Here is a 23045-nt window from a genome sequence, read left to right as displayed (position 1 = left end):
GCACGAAACGTAAAAGATAGGGAATTATATGCTAAACAACTTTCGTTATGTAGGCCCTACAGGTTTTCGATACGGCGAATATTTACTGCCTTTGCCTCAATAAAATTACTAACCCATTTTGTTATTATTGTTACCATTATAATGCAATGAGACAACTCCACTCGTTGCTGGGAACGTCTTTTAACGTGCTAAATTCTGAGCTGAAAACAATCAATTATTGACCAATTTCAGTTTAAAACCCTTTCTCGATCTGTTTCTGCAACCATAAGCATAACAGCATGGCGTAATCGCATGGCTCTTGATGTTGTAAATCGTTGGCCACACTGTACATATATAGTCACTGTCACTGTAATCAGGAACGGCTGTCAGTGGTTATGTTGGGTTTTGAGCCCATCACTTTTCCGAAAACAACAACAACAAAAAATGTTGGGTTGGTGTAGAGGGGTGAAATGAGATGAAATAGGGTTTTGTGTGTAATATTTGTTATGTACCTTGTAGTTATACGTAGGAGAGAAGAAATGTTGAATTTTAGCGTGTGACGAACGTAGACGTAATCTTTATGTCGTTCTTTTACTTGTTGGTACGATGTCCACGAGATCACAACTTACGAAAGATTTGAATGGTATGTAGAATCATTGTACGGTTTCTGTTTTTGTGTTGTTCAGCTGATGCCTTTTGTGCTACACCCATCTCCTTGAGCTTGATTATATTCCTGTAACTTTTGTAATTCATTTTGATTACTGGATATTATGTTTTTCTTTCTCCGTTTCATTACGCATTTATAACTTCTGCCTGGAAATTCTGGCTAATATCCCGAGAGCTTGTGGGTTATTGCTAATTACTTGTCCAGTTCTTGATTATAGGTTATGTTAACCGTGGACTGTGCTTGATAGGCGTGTGTGAGGAGGAATGTTCTTGCTATTATTATTGGATGATATCGTATCTTACTTCCTTTACTAGGCCAGTTGAGTTCATGATTTGTATGTCTTCGGCTAGGCTTATGTTGGAAAGAATTGTGTTATCTGAAACATCATGATTCCCTTGAGATACACCGTGCTGAGTAACTGAAATGGATTGAGTGCTGGCCTTCTGAGTTCAAGCCGTTGGGTTCGATCCCGGCTCAGCCCGGTGGTATGTAAAGGTGCTTAAATACGCCATCCTTGTGCTAGATTTACTGGTACGTTAAATAATTCCTTCCGGACAAAATTCCGTCTTGTTGGCGTCTCTGAAAACTGTAAAACTAGATAGTGGGTCTTAAAACCAATAATGTTATTTTCATGTTAGATTTGCGTTTGTAATGTTATGTTGTTTATAGAGATATGTTCCTGGAGTTGTGCAGATTTCACACACACAAAAAAGCTAGATATTAGAATTGCTTCATTTACTTTTGTCAAATGAATGGTGGTTTGAATTAACAAGCTGACCTTTATTGGTTAGTAGTATGTCTTTCATAGTCTGCTTTGTTCTGCTCTCACCCATTTATAATGTTTCATGCAAACTGACTCATAAGATTTTGGGAATAACTCTGTTTTACACTCTTTTGGATTTCATTGGAAATACTCTCCTACAACAATTTTTAGATGAATAAACTTACTATCTAACCCTCTGCTGACCTTAGCAATCAAGTTGGTTGCATGATACGGGCCGCATAATTGTGGATTTGAACCCCTCTGTTGACGACCTGAAGACGGATTTCTGTTTTCACTTCAAGCAAATGCTAGGTTGTAGTTTAATCAAGGCCACAGCCACGCTATTCCCAGTCGTAGCTTTTCCTGTTCTGTTGCTGAAAACATATTTGAATTGGTGTAATGTTGAACCACTATCAATAAATACAGGGTGAAGCCGAACTCCTCCGACTAACTTTTGGAGGTTGTTGAGGGATACCTTCTGAGTATATTGGTATAATGGATCCGTGGTCTCTGGTGGCTTATTACATAGTAATTGCATTTTGTTTGATTTGTTGCCCCAGTTAGCTTTGTACCTTCATTGCTCTGAAAATAATAAATTTGTCCCACCTGAGTTCTTTAACGTGCCAGAAGCCAACGATGCTGTGATCATACCTTTAGGGGAACAGTTCTCCAATTGTACCATACCTTACTGTATAGCACACTTTCATAACAGATTGTGTACATGGTTAATCTGAGGGTTGCATTACTCTGTTTTGTTGTTGTTGTTGTTGTACGTTTTGGTTACTGCACGTTGCAGGCTTTTTTGCTGTTCTGAAGGTGTTTCCACAGAAACAAGGATGACTGGGGTAACAAAATGAATAAATCATAATTACATTTTTACTCTTAACAAACCACCGGAGACCACGGGTCCCTTATATCAATATACTCGGAAGGTATCCCCGAACAACTTCCAAACGATAATCGGTGGTGTTCGGGTTCACCCTGAATATATATTTTGATAGTGATTTAACATTGCACTAATACCTACATCAAAGGTTTTCGTGATGCAAAGATGGGAAAGGGCTAGGATTGGGAAGGTAGCGGCCGTGGCCTTAATTAAAGTGCAGTTCCGGTATTTGCCTGGTGTGAAAGTGGGGAACTATGGAAAACCATCTTCTGCGCTGCCGATGGTGGCAGTCAAACCCTTCAGAAGGGAAGAAAATAAATGAAAAGGTCAGCCGTTATGTCAAACCAAACCCCATGGCGCAACAGCCTTTGCAGGGTCTTGGCCTACCAAGCAATCGCTGCACAGCCCGAAGGCCTGCAGATTACGAGATGACGTGTAGTCAGCACGACGAACCCTCTCGACCGTTAATCTTGGCATTCAAGACTGGGGCCGCTAGCTCACCGTCAGATAGCTCCTCAATTGTAATCACACAGGCTGAGTGGACCCTCGAACCAGCCCTCAGATCCAGGTAAAAATCCATGGCCTGGCGGGGAATCGAACCCGGGGCTTCCGGGTGAGAGGCAGGCACGCTACCTCTACACCACGGGACCGGCTATTATTATGTCAAGATTTACAGAAATAATACAGTAATTCAATAGTATATTTAACGTCCCTTCAGCTGCAGGTAGTCACACGAGGCACCAAAGAACCATAGATTCTTTAACACAAGATCTACTGCCATAGTAGTGCTCTTACATGAGTTTGAATGTACCAGGGTCACTGCTAGAGGCGAGTATACACAAATTACCTCAGGGAAAACATGTCAAGTGCACTCCTGGCCTCACCAAGTCCTCTGGTTTGGGGACTGGATGTTTGAATTACAAGTCTCTGCACTACCAATATGTAGGAAACGGTTAATAGTGAATACATCCCTCCACAGGAAGGGCACGCGGATATGAAATGGTTCATATGTACATCAAGTTACAACCACAGTAAATTGGGAAAAATGTCACGAATAATAAATTCATATGATCAGATTGGCAGTTCGGAGATTTTGGGCGACGGCTTCATGAGGCGATGAAGTGTTCATGAGCATTTTTCAATATATTACAGTTGTAAGTAGGTAGGCAATTCAGTGGCCTTAAGGTAGAAAGTTTGAATTAACGAGCCATGTGGAATAAGTTGCTGAATAATAATGATAAGAATTGGGTGATGTCTTTTTTAAAACAACGGGATTACCAGCTCCTGTGTATCTGTAGCCCTGCCCCTGGGAATGTTGATAGGGGAATGTAGATCATAGGAGGCTATACAGGATATTCTTCTCTTGTAGGCCTATGCTACATTAATGCTTGACATATAAAGGTCTTTGAGATTGAATCTAGAAACATGTTCTTACATTTGCAGAACTGCACTTACTCTTAAAACAATAACCCACCACTACAACTCACACCAGCTACTTTGACACAAATAAACCTTTCGCAATATAAGGTAGATGCACGTATGTCTGACCATGCACCTGTAGCTGACAGCCTAATTTAAGATATAAAAAAATAAGGACATCTCTACTCATACTTAATTTTGCATCAGTTTGTAGTTTAAATATTTCTCTTTTGAAGAAAAAAAATGAGTTGGCAGTATTTAGATTATGCTCTAAATCAGTGTGTCCTTTGTATGGAAGGGAGCATCAGCAAACAAAGTTTATTTATTTATTTATTTATTTATTTATTTATTCACAAAGCACAAGATACAGCTACACTGAGCAAATTTCACTTGCACTGTCAACAGACTGTTTAACAAATGTAAACTTTCATAATAAAATATAACAAACATAACAAAATATAACAAGATCAGGTACACAGCCTACTAATAACAGTTGTCCAAATCGAAAACGATGAGAATGTCCATGTTCATAGCCAATTCATCGTGGGTCAAGATGGCGGTATAATTCCTTCACATCAACTTATCTTTAAGAGACTATTTACACACATCTCGAATACACTTTTATTTGATGCTATATTAAGCTCTTGTCTCCTATTAATATTGTTAAAGAGTGTTGGGAGGCGGATTAGGAAAGATCGTTGAAGTATTGTGTGCTGAGTGTGGGGAATGTGGAGAAGGTCTTTGGTTCTGGTGGAGTGGGAAGGAACATGGAGAGAGAAGAGTGAGACAAGATGTTCCGAGCTGTAATGCTCCTTTAAGATCCCGTGAAGGAAACTCAGGTCAGCTACCTGTCGCCTGATCTGCTGCGTAGACAGATTTCTGAGCTTGGGGTTGCTGTTCCTTACAATTGCAGCAAAGATGGACACTGCTCTGTCTAACTGCTTAGTATTGGATGGGGAGGCTGTTGTCCAAATAGGAGAGCAGTAGTTTAAGAGAGGTTGAATGATCATGAGGAAGAAGCGACGATGAGTAATGGGGTCAGAAATTTCTGTGAAGCGGTAGAGAATGCGTAGTAATTTCATAGCCTTGGTTGTATATGTTTCTATATGGGTCTTAAATTGTAATTTGTATTGAATATTACACCTAGGTCACGCTGTTGCGTAACCATGGTGATGGGCTTGTCGAGTAGGTAATATGATGTCGGTAGAGGAGATTTACGTAGTGTTATGGTCATGTGGCTGCATTTTTGTGGATTGGGGATAAGTTTCCAAGTATGGCACCAGTTCGAGAGGGCATTAAGTGAGGACTGTAGCAGAGCTGCATGTGCTGGATTCCTGATCTCCTTAAATATCTTGCAGTCGTCAGCAAAGAGTAGGGTATTCGCTGTTTCGTTGAGTTCGGATGGCAGATCGTGCATAAACAAAGAAAACAGCAAGGGGCCAAGAGTACTGCCTTGTGGGGCACCGGAGGTGACTGGTAACCATGAGGATGAAGTGCCTGATATTACCACTCTCTGCCAACAGTTATGTAGGAAGCCAGCAAGAAGGTTCAGAAGACTGCCATGTATATTAAATAATTCGGAGAGTTTATGGAGCAACAGAGTATGGTCTACAGAATCAAAAGCTTTCAAAATGTCTACGTAGCAGATATCCAGCTGTGATTTAGCTGCAATGGCGTGTGATGCAAAGCTATGCAGAGTGGGCAGGTTTGTTAGACAAGAGCCACCTGGTAGAAAACCATGCTGCTTGGTTGAGATATACGGCAAAGTGAATGAGAGGAGACGCTGGTGTATAATTTTTTCAAAGATAAAGGACAGTGTGGGGAGAATAGAAATTGGTCGGTAAGATGAAACATTAAATTTGTTGCCTGATTTGAGAAGTGGAACAATATTTGCCTGTTTCCAGGTAACAGGAAAATAGCTTGCGGCAAAACATCTGTTAAATAATTTAGAGAGAGGGACGCAAAGAGTGCTGGCAGTATTTTTTAGGAAAAGAGGACCTATAGTGTCGGCACCGGTAGCTTTGTTGGTACGAAGTGTTTGAGGTTTTCACTTGGTGTGGTAGTTATGCTTGATAGGGTTCTGTTTGAAGCTGTACCAACGGGAGGGAGCGGTTGGTTTTGTAAGGGAGGGGAGAAGTTGGAGAAGAAATACCTGTTGAACAGTTCATTGCGATCGGTGCCGTCTGCTGTTGCATCGTTGTGGTTCACGCTGACAGGAATCCGCTCCGTCCTTCTCCGTGTGTTGATGAGACTCCAGTAGCGCTTGGGATTGCTGTGGACGTTTTCAGTGACAATGTCTACGCGTGTTTTGTAGTCTCTTCTGACCATAAACCTCGCGTGGCAGCGGATCTTAACGAAGGTATTGTGAGTGTGTGGATTAGGGAAGTCTTTCCACAGACGCCAAGCTATCTTCTTATTAAAAAGTATCAGTCTGGTCTCTTGTGATATCCAGTGTTGATATTTGCTGGTAGTAGCCCGTTGTGCAGGTACGAAGTCTTTAATTGCAGCTTGCAGCCAGTCGTACAGCAGGTCAAGAGCCAATTCGATATCAGCTATTTCGAGCAGACTCCAGGGAAGGCATTCCAGGGCACGACACATTGCAGGCCAGTCGGCACGGCGCCAGATGTAGGTAGGGCGGTAAGATGTCCTGCTGTGAGGCTTTGAGGAGGGGTGGGGAAGGAGGAATGTAGCATCGAGAGACTGGTGGTCGCACAGGAAAAGGTTTCTGCCTGGGGTTTTTGTTTTGAGTTCTAATGAGGAAAGTATGAAGTCCAGGGTGTTGGGTCCACAGGTTGGGTACGTATTAAACTGTTTCAGTCCGAGGCTATTAATTAAACTGTCTATAAAGTATATGTCACAGTTGTTAGCTGACTGTCCGGTAGTTGGAGAAGACCACTTTATAGACAGGCTAAAGTCGCCCATTAAAATTACTTCACCATGAGGGAGAGCTGCAATGACTGAGTCCAGGCACTGTTCAGGGTCACAGAATGGGCTATTTGGTGGTCTGTAGTAACATCCCACAAGTACAGGGTGTCGAGGAAAGAGTAGCTCCACCCACACTAACTCACAGTTCCGTTCGAGATCTGTCCTTCGTTTACATGGTAACGCACTGTTCACTGCTAGCATCACTCCACCCCCTAGAGTAGCGCGATCACAACGGAATATGCTGTAATTAGCATTGAGTGGTAGTTCACTGTCACTAGCCCAAGAGAGCCATGTTTCAGTAAGTCCGATCGCGTCAACTTCTCTTAAGTCTGGCAGGGATAGTTCACAATCATAGAGCTTATTGTTTAGGCTTTGCACATTCTGACAATAGATGTTTATGTCTGTTTTCATTTCACAAGTGGTGGGACCGAGGTTTAAGTGGACATCTCCAGCCAGTAGTCGGAGGCAAAGCAAGCCCCTAATCGCTGAGCGACCAGGTCTAGGCTTGTTCAGCTCAGAGCTAGTAGGGAGGCGCCTATAAGTCTGGAAAATGGCGCATCCAGTCAGAGAGAACGCCGGAATGTAGTAGTTTCTCTCTGCTAGTAGCCATGCAAAAGGAGGACTCACTTTTTCACTTGCATACACCGATTCCTTAACTCGAATAGACCCATGCAGAGAACCGTAAAAGCGCAACAACTCTGATTATTACCACACAAACAACACAAACTGCAGCAGCACTAAGCTTGCATGTGTCTACTTTAGCCGCCATCTTGACTCAACCTTAGCACCTTAGAACATTAGCATTTTTCATAAGGAGGTTAGTGCAAGTAAATGAGGTACTATATTTTGTCTGTTGGGTTCTGAAAGTTAAATCAATGTTTGATAGTATGTCTAATCAATTTGTATGAATTCTGTATGGTGGCTGTGGTGAAAATTATAAATTATCACAAATTTTCCCATATCCATATGGTCCAATTACTGTTTCCTTTCCTTGTCTTTCATTTCCCACCTGTGCATTTAAGTCTCCCGTTATAATCACTTCCGCATCAGTTATCTCCTTTTCTAGTTTCTCCAGGATTTCTTTGTTATTCTCTGTAATAAAACCAGTCTTTAAAAAGGGGGAAGGAAAAAGTTTGTTAAAACTATAGATGAATAACACTGTTGTCACATGTGGCAAAAATACTAGAAAGTATATTAGAGAGGAAAGTGAGAAGAAAGGTAGAGGCAGAGTTGCAAGGGGAAGAGCATGGCTTTAGAAGTGGAAGATCTACAGTAGTCACAATATTCAGCATGTGCAATTAATGGAAGAAATTGGGAATATTGGAAGGATCTGGTCATGATATTCATAGATCTAACCAAGGCATATGATAGTGTTCCCAGGCAGAAGGTTTGGGAAACCATGGTCAAAAGGAGACTGATTACACAAAATTTAGAAATGGAACAAGCAGTGTACAACGAATGCATCAGCAGCATACAGACTCCAGGTGGAAAGACTGAATGGTTTAGAAGTGAAACTGGACTCAGACAGGGGAGTGTGCTGTCACCTATTGTGTTTCTATTGGTTACAGACAAAATTGTAAAGGAGACAAAGGAAGCATATGGGAATAGGGAGATGAAGTTACTTACTATTTGCAGATGATATTGTAGTTTGGGGAATGAACAGCAAAGAAGTACAAGAACCAACTTGATGCACTGAACGAGAAAATTAAAAAGTATGTATGAAAATCAGCGCAGATAAAAGCAAGATGGTGGTCACATCAACAGGTAAAAAAACCTTGTCAAAATTGCTGGTCAAAGCCTTCACATTGTTCATCTTTTCAAATTCCTTGGGAGTGAATTAATGCAGAATGCAAGGCTGGACATAGAGATCATCAAGACGGTAAGAAACCTTTTACTGGACCAATGAAGTGTAATGTATTATGATCCCATATTGATTTTCACGGCTGAGAGCTGAACAATGGCAAGTGGAGATGAGAGTAGAATTCAAGGCAGCAAAATGAAATACCAAAGGAGTACGGTAGGAAAGACAGGTTGAGAAATGAATATGTTAGAAATGAAGTCTGAATAGATAACCTACTTAGAGAATTGGTAGGAATAAACTAAGATGGTTTGGACATGTAAAGAAGAGGGATGAGAAAATGAAAACCTACAACCTGTTTTCCAGTCTTTGACCGGGTCAGGGATGTAATGAGTGTAACATATATAGGCTATTATTACAATGGGTTCGCCACACCCAAGGTGATTTATTAATGAATGATAAATGCTATGAAATGATAATGGAGAGTGTTGCTGGAATGAAATATGACAGGGAAAACCAGAGTACCCTGAGAAAAACCTGTCCCGCCTCCGCTTTGTCCAGCACAAATCTCACATGGAGTGACCGGGATTTGAACCACGGCATCCAGCGGTGAGAGGCCGACGCACTGCCGCCTGAGCCACGGAGGTTTTTAGAGGGATGAGAAAAATACCAAAACAGATGATGGAAATGATGTTCGAGGGAAAGAGAGGGAGACCTGCTTCTTCTCTTCATGGGGCCTCTAAATATTAGTTCCTGATTAGCGTCGACTTCTAAGATCTTTTGCTACCATGTTTTTCCTTCATTCCCACCCAGATATACCTGCTCCCTTCACAAAGCTGCAGGTTGTTCTTATTGGATCTTCTTGAATTTTTTCTCTCTCTTTACCTGGTAGTCCTAGAGTGGAGAGTCTGATTCTACCCAGCGCCTCACATTCAAAAGTCTGTTTTCAGCTAATTCCTCTGCTTCATTGCATTTCCTACATATTTTGTCTCTTATTACTCCAATTCTATGTAGGTGTTTTTTCAGATGGCAGTGTCCTGTCAACAGTCCTACTACCCATCTTATATTTTCTCTGCTGAGTTTCAACAGTTCTTTAGTATGCTTCTTGTTTGGTCCTTTTATCAGTTCCTTTGCAGGCCTGCATCCTGGAGTATTTTTCCAGTTCTCCATTTGTTTCATTTGTACCCATTTTCCTATGTAGTGTAGGGCTTGTCCATAGAAAATCCTGCATACAGGTTCTGGGCCTACAGAATGTGTTTCTGCCCCTTTCCTGGCCAGTTTATCTGCCTTTTCGTTTCCTTCTATACCTGCATGTCCTGGTACCCATATTATTTTGACAATGTTGTACTTTGAGAGCTTCAGGAGAAGTGAATGGCAATACCGGGCAATTCTGGATATTATCTGGACTGCTTCTAGTGCCTTATAGGTCGCTTGGCTGTCCGTAAAAATGAAAATGTTATTCCTATATTCCTATAGTTCATTTTCAAATTTTCTTCAAGTCATGTTGTGATAGCTATCACTTCTGCTTAAAAGACTGTAGTGTGTTTGCCCAGGCTCATCTGGATTGATCTCTCAGGTATTCCCCCGTTCATCCCTCCTCCTGTGCCATCTCCAGTCTTTGAGCCATCAGTCCACCACACTGTATTTTCTTTTTCAGTATTCCATTGGTTGATATCCCAGTCGTCTTTTTTTATTATCTGGGTCTCAAACGGTTTTTCAGAGTTGTACTTTGGTATCATATGATCAGAAGGCATGTGTAGAACTTCCTCTGTTATTACTCTGTTAATTTTACAGTGTCTTAGATTGGGTCTTTGTGCATTCCAGCACTCTGTTTGTGCCAATCTATATGAATTCATTCTAGCCTGTCCTTTTATGAAATTGCATAGTGATGGGAGGTCTAGTAAAGATTTCAAGGCTTCTGTTGGCGTAGTTCTCGTAGCCCCAGTTATGGCTATGCATGCCATTCTCTGTAGGCTATCCAGTGTACTACTGACTTTTCCTTGGTTTACTTTCTGTCACCAGATGATTGCCGCATAGGCCATCAATGGCCTAATGATCATTGTATATATCCACATTACCATTGATGGTCCTAGGCCCCATGTCTTCCCTACAGCTCTTTTACATTGAAAGTTAGAAACCTCATTTTGTTCCATATTGAACTGGGTTTACAGTAAAATGAAAATATTAAAGGTCCACCTTTTAACATTTTCTTTTTACTGGGCTCTTTTACATGCATAGAGCAAGTTCTTGGCCTGGGTTATGTTCCTTTCTATATGTGGATTCCAGGTTAGATTTTTATCTAACACTACACCTAGGTGCAGTGCCTGTTCTTCCATATATGTATCTTGCCCAAAGGAATCTCTTTCCCTGTAATTTCCTCCTCCTTGTAAAAGGGACCAGAGTTATCTTGTTTGGGTTGACTGATAGTTGTTCTTTCCGACACCAGTTCTCCACAAGCTTAAGTGATCTTTGCATGAGGTCCTGGATAACACTCATCACCTTACCTCGTACCACAATCACTAGTTCATCTGCATATCCTTGTGTATAAAAACCTAGTTCGTTGAGCATAACTATGATTTTGTTCACCACAAAGTTCCACAGCAGAGGAGAGACGAGAAAGAACTCCTCCCTGAGCACAGCCTTGGGTGGCCCTAACCGTCTGCGTTTCTTCAAACAGGGTTGCTTTTTTCTTCCTTCCGTCTAACGTGGATTTAATCCATTTGATGACGGTTTTACTAACCTTGCTCTTGTGACGTAAATTTGTGGTTTGTAGTTATTGTTGATTGTGATTGATTGGACATGATATAAAAATAATAAGTCTTATGGTCGATTACACTTACTCACAATTATGTACTCAGATAAGTAAAAATTGAAATAACAGTTTAGAATAGAAATATACTCCAAAATTGAGACACCAGTCTGACTAGTGTAGTTGGCACAGGCGATATGGGTAAAGAACTGCAGTTTGGCGATGTAAACAGTAAAGACCATGGACACTTTTACAATGTGAGTGCCCAGCATTTAACAAGATGATTCATTAATAGGAGACTGATCAAGTTATGTTTCAAAATCCAAATTGCAGCTAGTGGGCAGAGTTTTGCGCGAAACGTTTTGCTGACACCTTTCCAGATGTCTTACGTGGTAAGTACAAATTGGCAAGAAAAAGGGAATGGTGAAAGGACTATCAGGAACACACAGCCACTCAGATTAGCACAACATTTTTATATTACAAATAACAATAAATAAATATGGTTACATAGGCAAGCTTTAGTGTACAAGTTGATTTTTACAAAGTAGACGATGAGATTTAATTGAAACCAAGAAACTAGAAATTTTAACACCATTAAAAGGAGCAAATTTGTAATAGCATAGATTCAATCAGGAAGAGAAGTGAACATTTTTACAAAATTTAATACGCAGGACTAATGAATAAGGTTAGATCCTGCAAATCACGACTAGATTATAATATGACTAACGCCTTATTAAAAAAACAGCACTATGTGTAGAAATATATATAAAACCACGAAGGCCACTGTACAATAAGAAAGCCACCAGGGTCACCTAGAAAGAGAAAAAAGGAGCAATAGGGGAGAAAAAAGAAATCAAAGGGCTGGCAAGGGGATGGGTAAATAAGATTTTCAGCCTGCATAAAAGTTTCCAGAAAGTAGTTAAGCCATGCACACAATTAGACATACACACTGTTCCAAAACAACAAGAATCACACGATTATCTCTTGAAGCGTCTGTACACGAAGTAAGCCTAGTGGCAATAATGGGTTGAAAATTACAAATCAAGTTCAGATGAACATAGACGTAGATAATTTTAGTTGTAATACTGCGAATTCAGCCTGGAAGGCATAATGGAAGAGAATAATAGTTCCTTATTTAGGAGTTGAAAGCACAATACGATTAATTTTTGCTCACCCAGCCAGCCGTCGAAAGTGCAGATGTGATGTTGCAGTTAAAATAAGATATCGCATACGGGCCAGCCGTAATGCGACTGCGAACGCCTCCCTCCACACAGTTTGTCACTGGATGTCTGACTGCCTGTTCGAGGCCAGGGCAGGCATTTATAGTGGAAGATAGCAGAGTCCAGAATGTACGAGAAATAGACGTGATGTACACATGCAGCGGAAGAGGGGAGGGGACGAAGGGAGAGCATTAGTAGATTGCTTAGCGGGCTGGATAAGCAGTCGAAGCACACGCTGTAGTGAGAGCAAGCCAGAGAAGTTGACAGATGGTAAAAGTAGAAATCTTGAAGTAATAAATACGTAGGGGAGCACGTTACACTCTTTTCCAATACTTTGATCATAGAGTTATAGGTTGTATTGCTGAAGGGTCCTTCTATATCTAGAAATGCTGCCAGTGCAGTTTCTTTATATTCTAGGCTTTCCTCTAGTTTACAAACAAAACTGGTGGAGTGCTACTTCAGTGGATCTGCCAGGTCTATATGCAAACTGATTTTCATGTAATGTTGAGTTCATTTGCACCGTTCTTCTGATATATTTATCCAGAATTTTCTCCATTGCTTTCAGCATGGAGGAGGTTAAACATAATGGTCTGTATGCTTTGGCTTTGCCCTTCCAGGCTTAGGTATGAATACTGCTTTAGCTTCAGACCATGATTTTGGCACGTACCCTAAAGCTAGACTAGCTCTGAAAAGGTCTGTCAGGGCATTGACGAGTATCTCCTGTTCTTCCTGTAGGAGTATCGGAAGTATCTCATCTCTCCCTGGAGCCTTTATAGGATGCAACATGTTGATTGCCCATTTTACATGGTTATGTTTTATTATTCTGTTGGTACAGTTCCAGTCTGTTCTTCGAGCACCGGTCTCTGTTCCAACCGTTTCCTCTGTCATCTTCTTAGCCTCAGGAAAGTGACACGCAATTAGTATCTCCAGCATGTCCCTCCCCGCCTGAGTAAATGACCCATCTGGTTTCTCCGATGTCCCCACTTGATTTATATGGGTTGCTTTCAGAACCTTCTGGAGCCTTGCTGTTTCAGTGTGTGATTCCCTTTTCTCACAGAACAGTCTCCTAGATTCTTTTTGCTTTCCGTATCTCTAGGTTATACTCAGTGAGTTTCCTATGATATACGTCCCACATACCATTTCTGGATGATATTTTATACAACATCCTAACCTCTTTTTTAATTTTGGCTAGTTTGTTGTTCCACCACCTTTTTTTATTTTTTGGTGTTTTTTCTTTTCTTTGAAAGGAGAGTTTTCATGGAATGATTTTATAATGGCCTCTTCAAATAGTTCCACTGCCTCATCCAATTCATTCTGTCCTCTCACGTTAGTTGGAATTTTTTGTAAAGCCTCCCTAGAACTTCTCTGTATATCTCCCAGTGTGTTCTTTTTTGGGTTTTTTGGGTCTCTATACATCTCAATCCCACATAGTCTCGCATCTATTGCAAATTGGATGTGCTGGTGGTCTGCCAATGATGGTTCCTCCAGCACCTTCCAATCTTTAATAAAGTTTGCAATATGCGTAGTGCTTAGTGTAATTTCTATTACCTTCCTACAACTTTTTTTAATAAATGTAGGCTTGTTTCCTAGGTAGTATCATCAACTCAGTTCCAATAATAAACTCTAGTAAGGACTCGTCTCTTGCATTGCAGTTCGTGCTGCCCCATGCTGTGTGGTGTGAATTTGATTCTGCTCCAAGGACTAGGTGTTCGCCTTTCCTCTTTGCATTGCAAATTAGGTTCTGAACTTCTTCTGATGGGGGCAGGTTAGTTGACTCATATGGGAGGTATGCAGAGTCTATGGTTATTTCTCTGGGTCCCCCCAATTTCAAAGTTTAATCTTGGCCATGGTTAAGTCCTGTGGACAGTGTTCCTGCAACATAAGACATTTTAATTTCCTGTTCACAAGAAGACATGTTCTGTGTATTTCTGATGTTGTATCGTACATCAGCTTACCTCCAGATTCCGCCAGTCCTACTACTCTGCCCTTGACCACCCATGGCTCTTAAATAAGGGCCACGTCAATAGCCTCGGATTTGAACTTCCTGGCGAAATCGGCCACATCTGCCTTTTTATGCTGAAGATTGGCCTGAAGGACCTTCAGCTCCATCTTTTTCAACATTGGGTTTCTTTCTTCCTCTGATGACTTGAAACTTGATCTGCTCAAGTCTGAGCTTAGCCTTAAGACTTCTCTTTTTGAGCTCTTCAAAGTCTCTTTCACCAAGGCCTAAAACGACTGTCCTTCCTGTCTTGTCGATTGAGGTGGCATTCAGCACACTCCACTCTTGTGTTGGAAGTTTGGTATCGTGCTGATTGATTCTGACAGCAGTCTGCTCTACTGGAGCTTCTGTTGCCATTTCTTGTTTTGAGTCGGCGACAGCCTGTCCAGTTGGGACTTCTGTCTCCATTTTTTAAATCTTGGGCTTGCTCCCGGATCTGCTCTACTGGAGCTTCCTTGGCTTCCGTTGATGTCGAAATTTTTGTAATTGGTTTTTTATAAGCATCCATATTTCAGTCAATCAGGGTTTTTGCCCCTTCTAGAGTCCTGAGCGTCGTTCTCACCGTCTGTGGTGAGGCAGACAGCCAGACATTGTCCCCCCGCAACTCAGGCTCTCCGTAGCAGAGACCGCGTCCCTTAGTCGTCCATCCAGCGGTCCGCCCCTAGCCCGAACCTAGCCAGTTTTGTTCCACCTTCAGTATGCCTACGCACGTGGTCTCCACTTGGCATTATCATGACTGTCTTCACAGCCATGACTTTCCCCCTAGGTTGGGATCGCCCCTTTCCCAACCCGCGGCTCGTCCAGGCGACGTAGAGCGAAGTGATGTGTTAGTTCCAGCACCCCGCCTCACTTCACCTGAACCACCGTATCACCCATGTGGAGGAACCATGGATGCCTCTCTAGCAATTGTGGGCTAGTAACAAGAGGGAGACCTAGAAGAAGGTGGATCGAGTCAATAAAGCGGGTTGTAAGAAGAAATCTGGAAGAGGAATAATGGAATGAGAGAGAAAGGTGGAGAAGTGCCAAAAATGCCCCGATCCGACAGGAGCTGGAGGAGGAGGATGATGGAGAGACCTTGTCTATGCGAAGGTGTGTCCATTATCTTCATCCTTTTGTATCCCTCTTTATCCTTTATCTCTCTTCTTTGTATTGTTCCCTTTTTGATCCTAATTGTTTCTTTGTTTCCTCGTCTTTTCCCATTTATCTGCAGTTGGCGTTTGTTGTTGATTTGGCCTAGTATCTTACTGCCAACCCTATGTGGAGGAAGGTATTCACTAATGCATGATTCTGTGTGTAGAGGAAGATATGTATTAAGACACACCCAAACATATTTATCCAAAATGTGTTCCTGTAATGTACAGTATACATGTTTCTCTACCCATAAGTAGATGATTACTATTGTTATATGTCTTTTCAGGAGAGTTTAATCCTGATGTAAACATGGTATGTCCACGCCTCCGCCAAAGGAAGAGTTGTGATTCGCTGAGCGTGTAGTACCGACCTCCACCCCGTCAACATCTCGTGTTCGGACGTACAGGGCTGCGCATCGCATACGATAATAGTGCGAAGATCCGAACTTCTGGATAAATGACTAAACCTGGATTCAGTTCACTTAGTTTATTGAACATATTCACAATGCACTGCCTTTGGTCACTTTTGAGCGGTTTTCCTCTTTTGTGCTTCACTACACACGATGGTCCTACCTCTTGCTTCATTTCGCTCACTATGAATACCGACACTGACTGCTGCTGCAAGATGCAACACCTTCTCTCCATGCTGTACAGCTTGGTACTTTCCCCCACTACGTGAAGACTTCCTGTATTACACCACGCCTTGTGCCTTCATTTCTCGTTATTTAATCAGTATTTTATATATTAAAAAACATACATATACTGGTATATATGACAACCATTTGATTACGAACTCTTCCAAACACTCAAAATGTAATAAACTAAAATAAAATAAATGCCACGTACTACTTTCCTTCGAGCTCGCATACAGTCGAGTGAGTGCGACGGTTGCTTCTCCAATCAACTACGTGTATGTCCACGTGCAAAGGCAACATGCTCCACCTATTTGTTTACATCAGGATTAAATTCTCGTGAAAGGACATATAGTTGATGTTATTCTAGATAATCACCAATATCTATTGTTATCTTCTTTGTGTTAAATTACCACTTGTAATAAGAATTTATGAAGGTATGCTTTTCAGTCATCAACTTTATTTTCTTTATTGCAGAAAGTGTGAAATCATTATTAGGAAAGCATGTCAAGATATTGCTCAAGAATGTCGTCAGGTTGGAAACAAAGGGTGACAAGACGGAGAATCGTGTACTGGTGAGTTTGTAACTACATGAGAGAAAATATTCTTTGACATATAGATTGTTTAGGTTATATAATGAGAATTGAATGGATCGTGTGCAGTGAATTTCATACTGAAAAGGCAAGTGCTGAAATGGTTCCACCTATTCAATACATTTATTATGTAAGAATTAATGTAATTCTTACATAACTAGATGGATAGCGTATTTGAGACTCTTAATACAACCTGTCCATTTCACTTGTGAGTTTTTTATTTATTTTATTGACCTCCATTAGCTTAATAGAATGTACTTAATTTCTATTTTCCTCTCTCTGATGCTATTCCAGAAAGTCCAGAGTGTAGATGGCTCCAGGTATGACTGACTTTCTGATCCAGTTTATAAAGTAGAAGATCAGATAACTTTAGAAATTAATTCACTCAAAAAATTTCTGTAATAAATATATTGATTGACTGAGCAGGAGGTGGAGAGCATTCCACTACACTTTCATAGCTTGTGCTGAGCAATCAAGACTAATTGTCCACTCAGTATGACCTGTAATGACTGTTGTAATGTCTAGTGCTCCATGCTATGAAATTGCATGTTTATTTTCTTCTTTTATCATGGTGTTATTCATTGAAATTGTGTCCTTTACTATAAGGTAATACATGATATTGATTCTACTGTAACCCTTTGTGTTCGTATGTTGTGTTGATCTGTTCAGTGCAATATCAAGTCTAAAAAGTAGCAGATAGAATTTTCCTGTCAGTATGAGCAGCTACTCTTCTCAAGATTACATCAGATATGATATAGGGGTGACGAGCAAGCCTGCCTTTTATCTCGTGACCGTGGGTTTGATCCCTGGTCAGGACAATGATCTGAGGTCTGGTCCTAGATGTCCACTTGGCTTGTGAGAGAACAATAGTGGAGTTACCCATCAGAGCCAAGAAGAATGGCTGAGAGGATTCATTGTAATCTACATGCCTTCATTCTGAGCAGCAGTCCCTCGTTTACTCAAAGACCATTGGGGCTCTAGCATCATGAGGTTTGGGATTTTTTTTTTTAGTAGCCTAACGAATGTAGTAATAGACAGAGCAGAGTAGGACAAAACCTTGTCATTGAGGTGCTGTACATAGAGAAGCATAAAACAACATTATATAAAGTATTCTATTTCGGTGTCAGAGATTTTTAGCCTGAATAGTTGGTGTAATGTGGTGGCGGGTAGAAAATACACAAAAATTAAATTTTATGACTGAGATTTATTTACTGCTAATTCTTCCACACTAAACATACACACAAGTACACCAGTTTGCGCTCTGTCTACTGTATCTGTCACACTGGTTGTTTACTTTTACCACTTACAGACTAACACAATCACTCTACCTATACAGTACACATTACATACCATTCCACTACTGGCTCTTATATTCTAGGCCAGTTCTGCAATTATACTCGTTGACACTAACTTTCAAATGTGACAGAAAACTGTGAACTCCACTGTGACCTGGCACAAGAAATTTGTGTTTGATTTACTCAAACAATCCGCAATCAATCATATATAGTCATAGCCCCATTAGTGCAAAATTCTTGTTCCGACTAACACATGAGTCACTATACAATGCACAGTAAGGTTCCTTTTACCGACCCTTTCCTCAATCAATGACGTAGCTTTCAACAAACGTTAATAACTTGTGATTTCATCTGCACCTCTGGAAGCAACAGTCTCAGGGCAAACACATGACTGCAGTATCATTGTTGTACATGTGAATGTCAAAGTTGTAAGTCCACAGTTGTCGTTGATAAAACACACCAAGCTCGATAGCTGAAGTGTAGCCAGTATCCATTATTTGGGAGATAGTGGGTTCGAACCCCACTGTTGGCAGCTCTGAAGATGGTTTTCCGTGGTTTCCAATTTTCACACCAGGCAAATGCTGGGGCTGTACCTTAATTAAGGCCACAGCCTATTCCTTCCCACTCTTAGCCCTTTCCTGTCCCATCATTGCCATAAGACCTATCTGTGTTGGTGCGACGTGAAGCAACTTGCAAAAAAAAAGATTGAACACACATTTGATTGACAAGTGAGGAGTTGGAAGTGCTTGCTGTAAGTCCATTGTAATAACTAACGTATCACTGTCTGTAGCTTTACTTGCTAGTTTGTCTCTTTTCAGAGACTCATAAGCTGCTTCATCTTTCCGCAAATGCACTTTATGTTCTGGAGGTTTTGGGTGTCCTTGCTGTGCCTCATCACACAGTTTACAGGTATCTGTTGAGGGGAGATTATATCCAATGTTAAATTTAGCACTGAAGATATCACAAAAATATGCTCCTTCACTGACTCTTCATTATCGGTTTCATACTTCTCCAGATACAGTTTGTAGAGCTGTGATATGGAGTATACAGCAGATGTTATGATTTATTGTGAAGTGTACCTGGGGAAACTCTATATTTTCTTTCTCACGACGCCCTTTCTTTCTTCAGATATAGCATGAGGTCTGTTTTTATAGTGGCCACGCTTGTCCGTAGGGGGGCGTGTTCAAACCCTTTCCTGAAGAATCATCTGCATTTAGGTTACCTTTAATCATAAAAAGGAAGCAAATAACAATATATATTAACATTAGGCCGAAACATAAATATTTTGCGCGTTATAAAACTAAAGTATTATTTACATACCTCTTACAACACTCAGAATTTTGCTGGATATGCTGTCCTGCATAACTGAAATTTACAACCAGTTTTTGGATCCTTGACATAGTACTTGTAAGTTGCATTCAATTGTTAAAAAATCAGGGTGTAACCTATCTTTCTTGTATGCTTTTCTGCAGTTATGTTTTTCTATAAGGCCAAATAGATATTTGCATTTTGCATATTATAGGTAGGTAACTTGTAAGTTGAAAAATATACTTTCTTTACTTTCTTGCAAAAGTGTGCTGTATACACAGTATGTTGTTTGGCAGCACTGTTCAATATTTACCAGGCATTTACCAGGAGTAACTTTCCCAGATACCAAAACATACTCTTCTCCACGGTTTTGTAGAATTTTCTTCTTTGTTTTACTCTACTTGTGCACATTTCTTTTCCACTCCTTAGACTTTGAAACATTACCATAAGAATGAGAAGAGGGAGGCATTTTGCTGCCTTCTGTAGATGAGAGAGAGAGATGCTTCGCATTGCTGCAGCAACATACGGTCTCGTGGCAGGAGTTGGGATGGGCCTTTACTCCATTCGCGCGAGGGAAAGTTCAAAACATAATGTTGCAAAGAATATGTCAAACACCACCTAATGAGTAAAGATTGGAGTTCGAGCTTGTGAACATTGACTGCAGCTGGCTCACGGATACCAATGCTGTACAGAACTGACATTCGGCTGTTGGTTCGGATGGGCCCTTATTCCACTGAGCCCCTCAATTGTAACTTGACAATCAACCCTATTAACATTTGCCCACCCTCTGTGGGTGGGGGGGCGCAGATGAAGAATACACCCACGGTATCTCCTGCCTGTCGTAAGAGGCAACTAAAAGGGGCGACCAAGAGATGATTGAATTAGAACCATGAAATTACTTGTGATTAGTATCATGCGGGGAAAGCCATGGGTCGCCTTTACTTACGAGTAGTACCACTATGTTAGGTACACAATAGGTTTGTAATTAGTAGCAGCAGAGAATGGTTCACTGAGTTTCCAGTAACTGTGATTTCTACCACTATATGCGGAACATCACAGGCTTACGTTGCCTGCGATTTGTACCATTAGGTGAAAAACACCACAGGTCTGGGCGTTGCCCGGGATTTCTACCCACTATGTGAGGAACACCATGGGATAGTAATGGAGTCCCTGGGATTAGTACAGCTATGTGAGGTGCACCATGGGTTTTTGTTGCCTACGAGTGGTGCCATTATGTGAGAAACACCATAGGTCTGTGTTACCTGTATGATGTACAACACTGTTTGGAACACCGTGAGTTTACGCTACCTTTGTATAGTAAGATAGGAAAATTAAAAGGGTCCACCTTTTCAATACAAATAAATGTTATAAGTTTATTTACAACATATATTTACACTTGGAACTAGTTTCGACGCTGTTTGGCGTCATCTTCAGCCAAAATGTGGGAAATAGGCATAGGCGTAAGCATGGAGACATTTACATTATACAAGATGTTAAATCAGTGTGATTAAATACGAGACATGAAATAGTGAATTACAATGTCAGTTTACAAAGTGGTCATAAAGGGCGAGTCAAAATTGTATAAACAAGAGTTAGGGCTCAAAAACATAATCACTTAAAAAACATATAAACCGCAACAAAACACGCGGAAGTTCGTGATGAAATTGGCATTGGAGATTCAAATTATTTCAGACACTCTTCCATTGAATGTTGCCTGCCGCGAGTGTAGTACAAAACATAGGTTAGATTTCAACAAACACAATCGTCTCAAAAATGCACATAACATTTTAAAAATATTTTAGGGTTGAGATGAAATTTGGCATTTGGGGATTGAAATCACTTATTCACTAAGCATCAGTTCAAAACCAGCTGTGAAGGGTGAGACAAAATTGCACAAGCGTGAGTTTAGACTCGATAAATGCAAAACCTAAAACACATGCAACACACTCGAAACTGTAGGTTCGCGATGAATTTGGCACGTAAAGGTCTGCGTTCACTCATTCATTGAATGTCACTGGTGCGAGTGTAGTTCAAATACGAGTTCGGATTTAACAGAATCAAGCCTCTTAAAATTGCACATGACATCTGAATCTCTGGTGCGAGATAAACTTGGCAGTAAAGGTTCGAATTTGTAGATATTCAGTAATGCCACTTCAAAACAGTCCATGAAGGGTGAAACACAAGCTATAATTCACACGAGTTGGGACTCATTATACTAATTTCAAATACATATAACATATTCAAATTTTTCGTATGTACAAGGTGAAGTTGGCAGTTAAAGAATTAAAATTTGTAGACACTTCTTCGTCAGATGCCATATAGGTCAAGCACAGCATAAGTATGAGACAGGGCTCAACATATCCAAACTTGTACAAATGCATATAACATAACTAAATCCAAGTGTGAGATGAACATGGTAGTTAAAGAATCACATTTGTTGAGGGTGTAGTAAACATATTCAGCTCGACAAGAATACAAATTCAAATTATGTAAGATGTTCCTCCGAGAGCTTAGAGGTTGACTGTGCTAATATTTGTGGTCTATTGTTGCAACGTTACGTGTAGGATGGGGGCAGTTTCTATGATGTTCACGGTTCATTGCCCTAAGGCGGTAAAGCTATGGCGCGAGATGAAGAGGAACAGAGTACGGTGGATAGTTTAGGTTGGGGGAACGGCCATTGTTGGATTAGGAGGGGTAGGGGAGGAGGAGTGGAAGGAGGGGGACTATGGAGGGTGATGCGATGAAAGTGTGTGGCGTGAAAAAGTATTGTGCATAATGTGAAAGACAGATCTGTTTTTCGGAATATTAATATTTTTGAAAAATTCAATGAGAAAGTCGAACAGGATCTTTGGTTTCTCTGCGATATGATTTAAGTTTAGGTTTGGATTGAAATATTGATCTAAATGAATATAGCAGTTTTCAGTGACGTCTAGTAAAGAACCTTTGTTTAGAATTCCTAATACCTCAAGATCTTGATCTATTTCAGTAAAGTTGTGCTTAAATTATTTTATATGTAGGCCGACCGTGGAAAAACGAATGTGCTTCATGGCATTGACATGTTCTGCATATCTGATTTTAAAACTGCGTCCTGTTAGACCTAGGTAAGAGCTATTGCAGTCTTGGCAAGAAAACCTATATACACCTGATTTTGAAAAAGGACTACTTTTATTTATTGATGAAGAGTTATGTAGGATATCTGTGCTTCTGTTGTTAGTACGAAAGGCTATTTTAACGTTGTGTTTTTCAAAAACGTTAGTGACGTAAATTTCTTTATTAAAGGTAAATGTAGAAAATGTGGCAGTGCTATTATTGTCTTTTATTAGGGTGGTTTTTGGGCGGTGTCTGAATTTATTGATTATTCTTTCAATAAAGGTTTCACTATATCCATTAAATTTTGCTAGAGAGCGAATGGTGTTCAGTTCTTTATTTAAGTTTTTTCTGGACATCGTAATCTTGAATGCTTGATCTACTAAGCTATTATATGTAGCCGCTTTATGTGTTTGAGGATGTAGTGAGTCATTTCTTATAGTAATGGCCGTTTGAGTGGGCTTTTTATAAATACTATATGTCAATGAAGAGGGGTGCCTAATGATTGTTAGGTCTAGAAAGTTGGAGTTGTTTATCTCTGATTCTAAGGTAAATTTAATGTTATGATCAATGTTGTTACGGAGTTATCCGTGGA

At 40.6% G+C, this 23045-nt stretch overlaps 1 protein-coding gene across 3 annotated transcripts in view; it reads left to right on the top strand.

Moving 5' to 3' along the window:
• The first annotated feature begins 360 nt into the window (after positions 1-360).
• The window catches only part of LRR (Leucine-rich repeat), an 808120-nt gene continuing 785435 nt past the window's right edge, over positions 361-23045 (top strand). For all 3 annotated transcript variants that reach the window (XM_067142208.2, XM_067142207.2, XM_067142206.2), the window contains exons 1-2: positions 361-622; positions 16645-16742. In XM_067142208.2, coding sequence (XP_066998309.2) covers positions 586-622; positions 16645-16742 — 135 coding nt within the window. In that variant the 5' untranslated portion in view covers positions 361-585. The remainder of the gene's footprint in view (positions 623-16644; positions 16743-23045) is intronic.

This window comes from Anabrus simplex, chromosome 2 (assembly GCF_040414725.1).
Source record: "Anabrus simplex isolate iqAnaSimp1 chromosome 2, ASM4041472v1, whole genome shotgun sequence".
Lineage (NCBI taxonomy): Eukaryota > Metazoa > Arthropoda > Insecta > Orthoptera > Tettigoniidae > Anabrus > Anabrus simplex.
The sequence above is the reverse complement of the archived record's forward strand: the minus strand, read 5'-3'. Positions and strand labels throughout refer to the sequence as shown.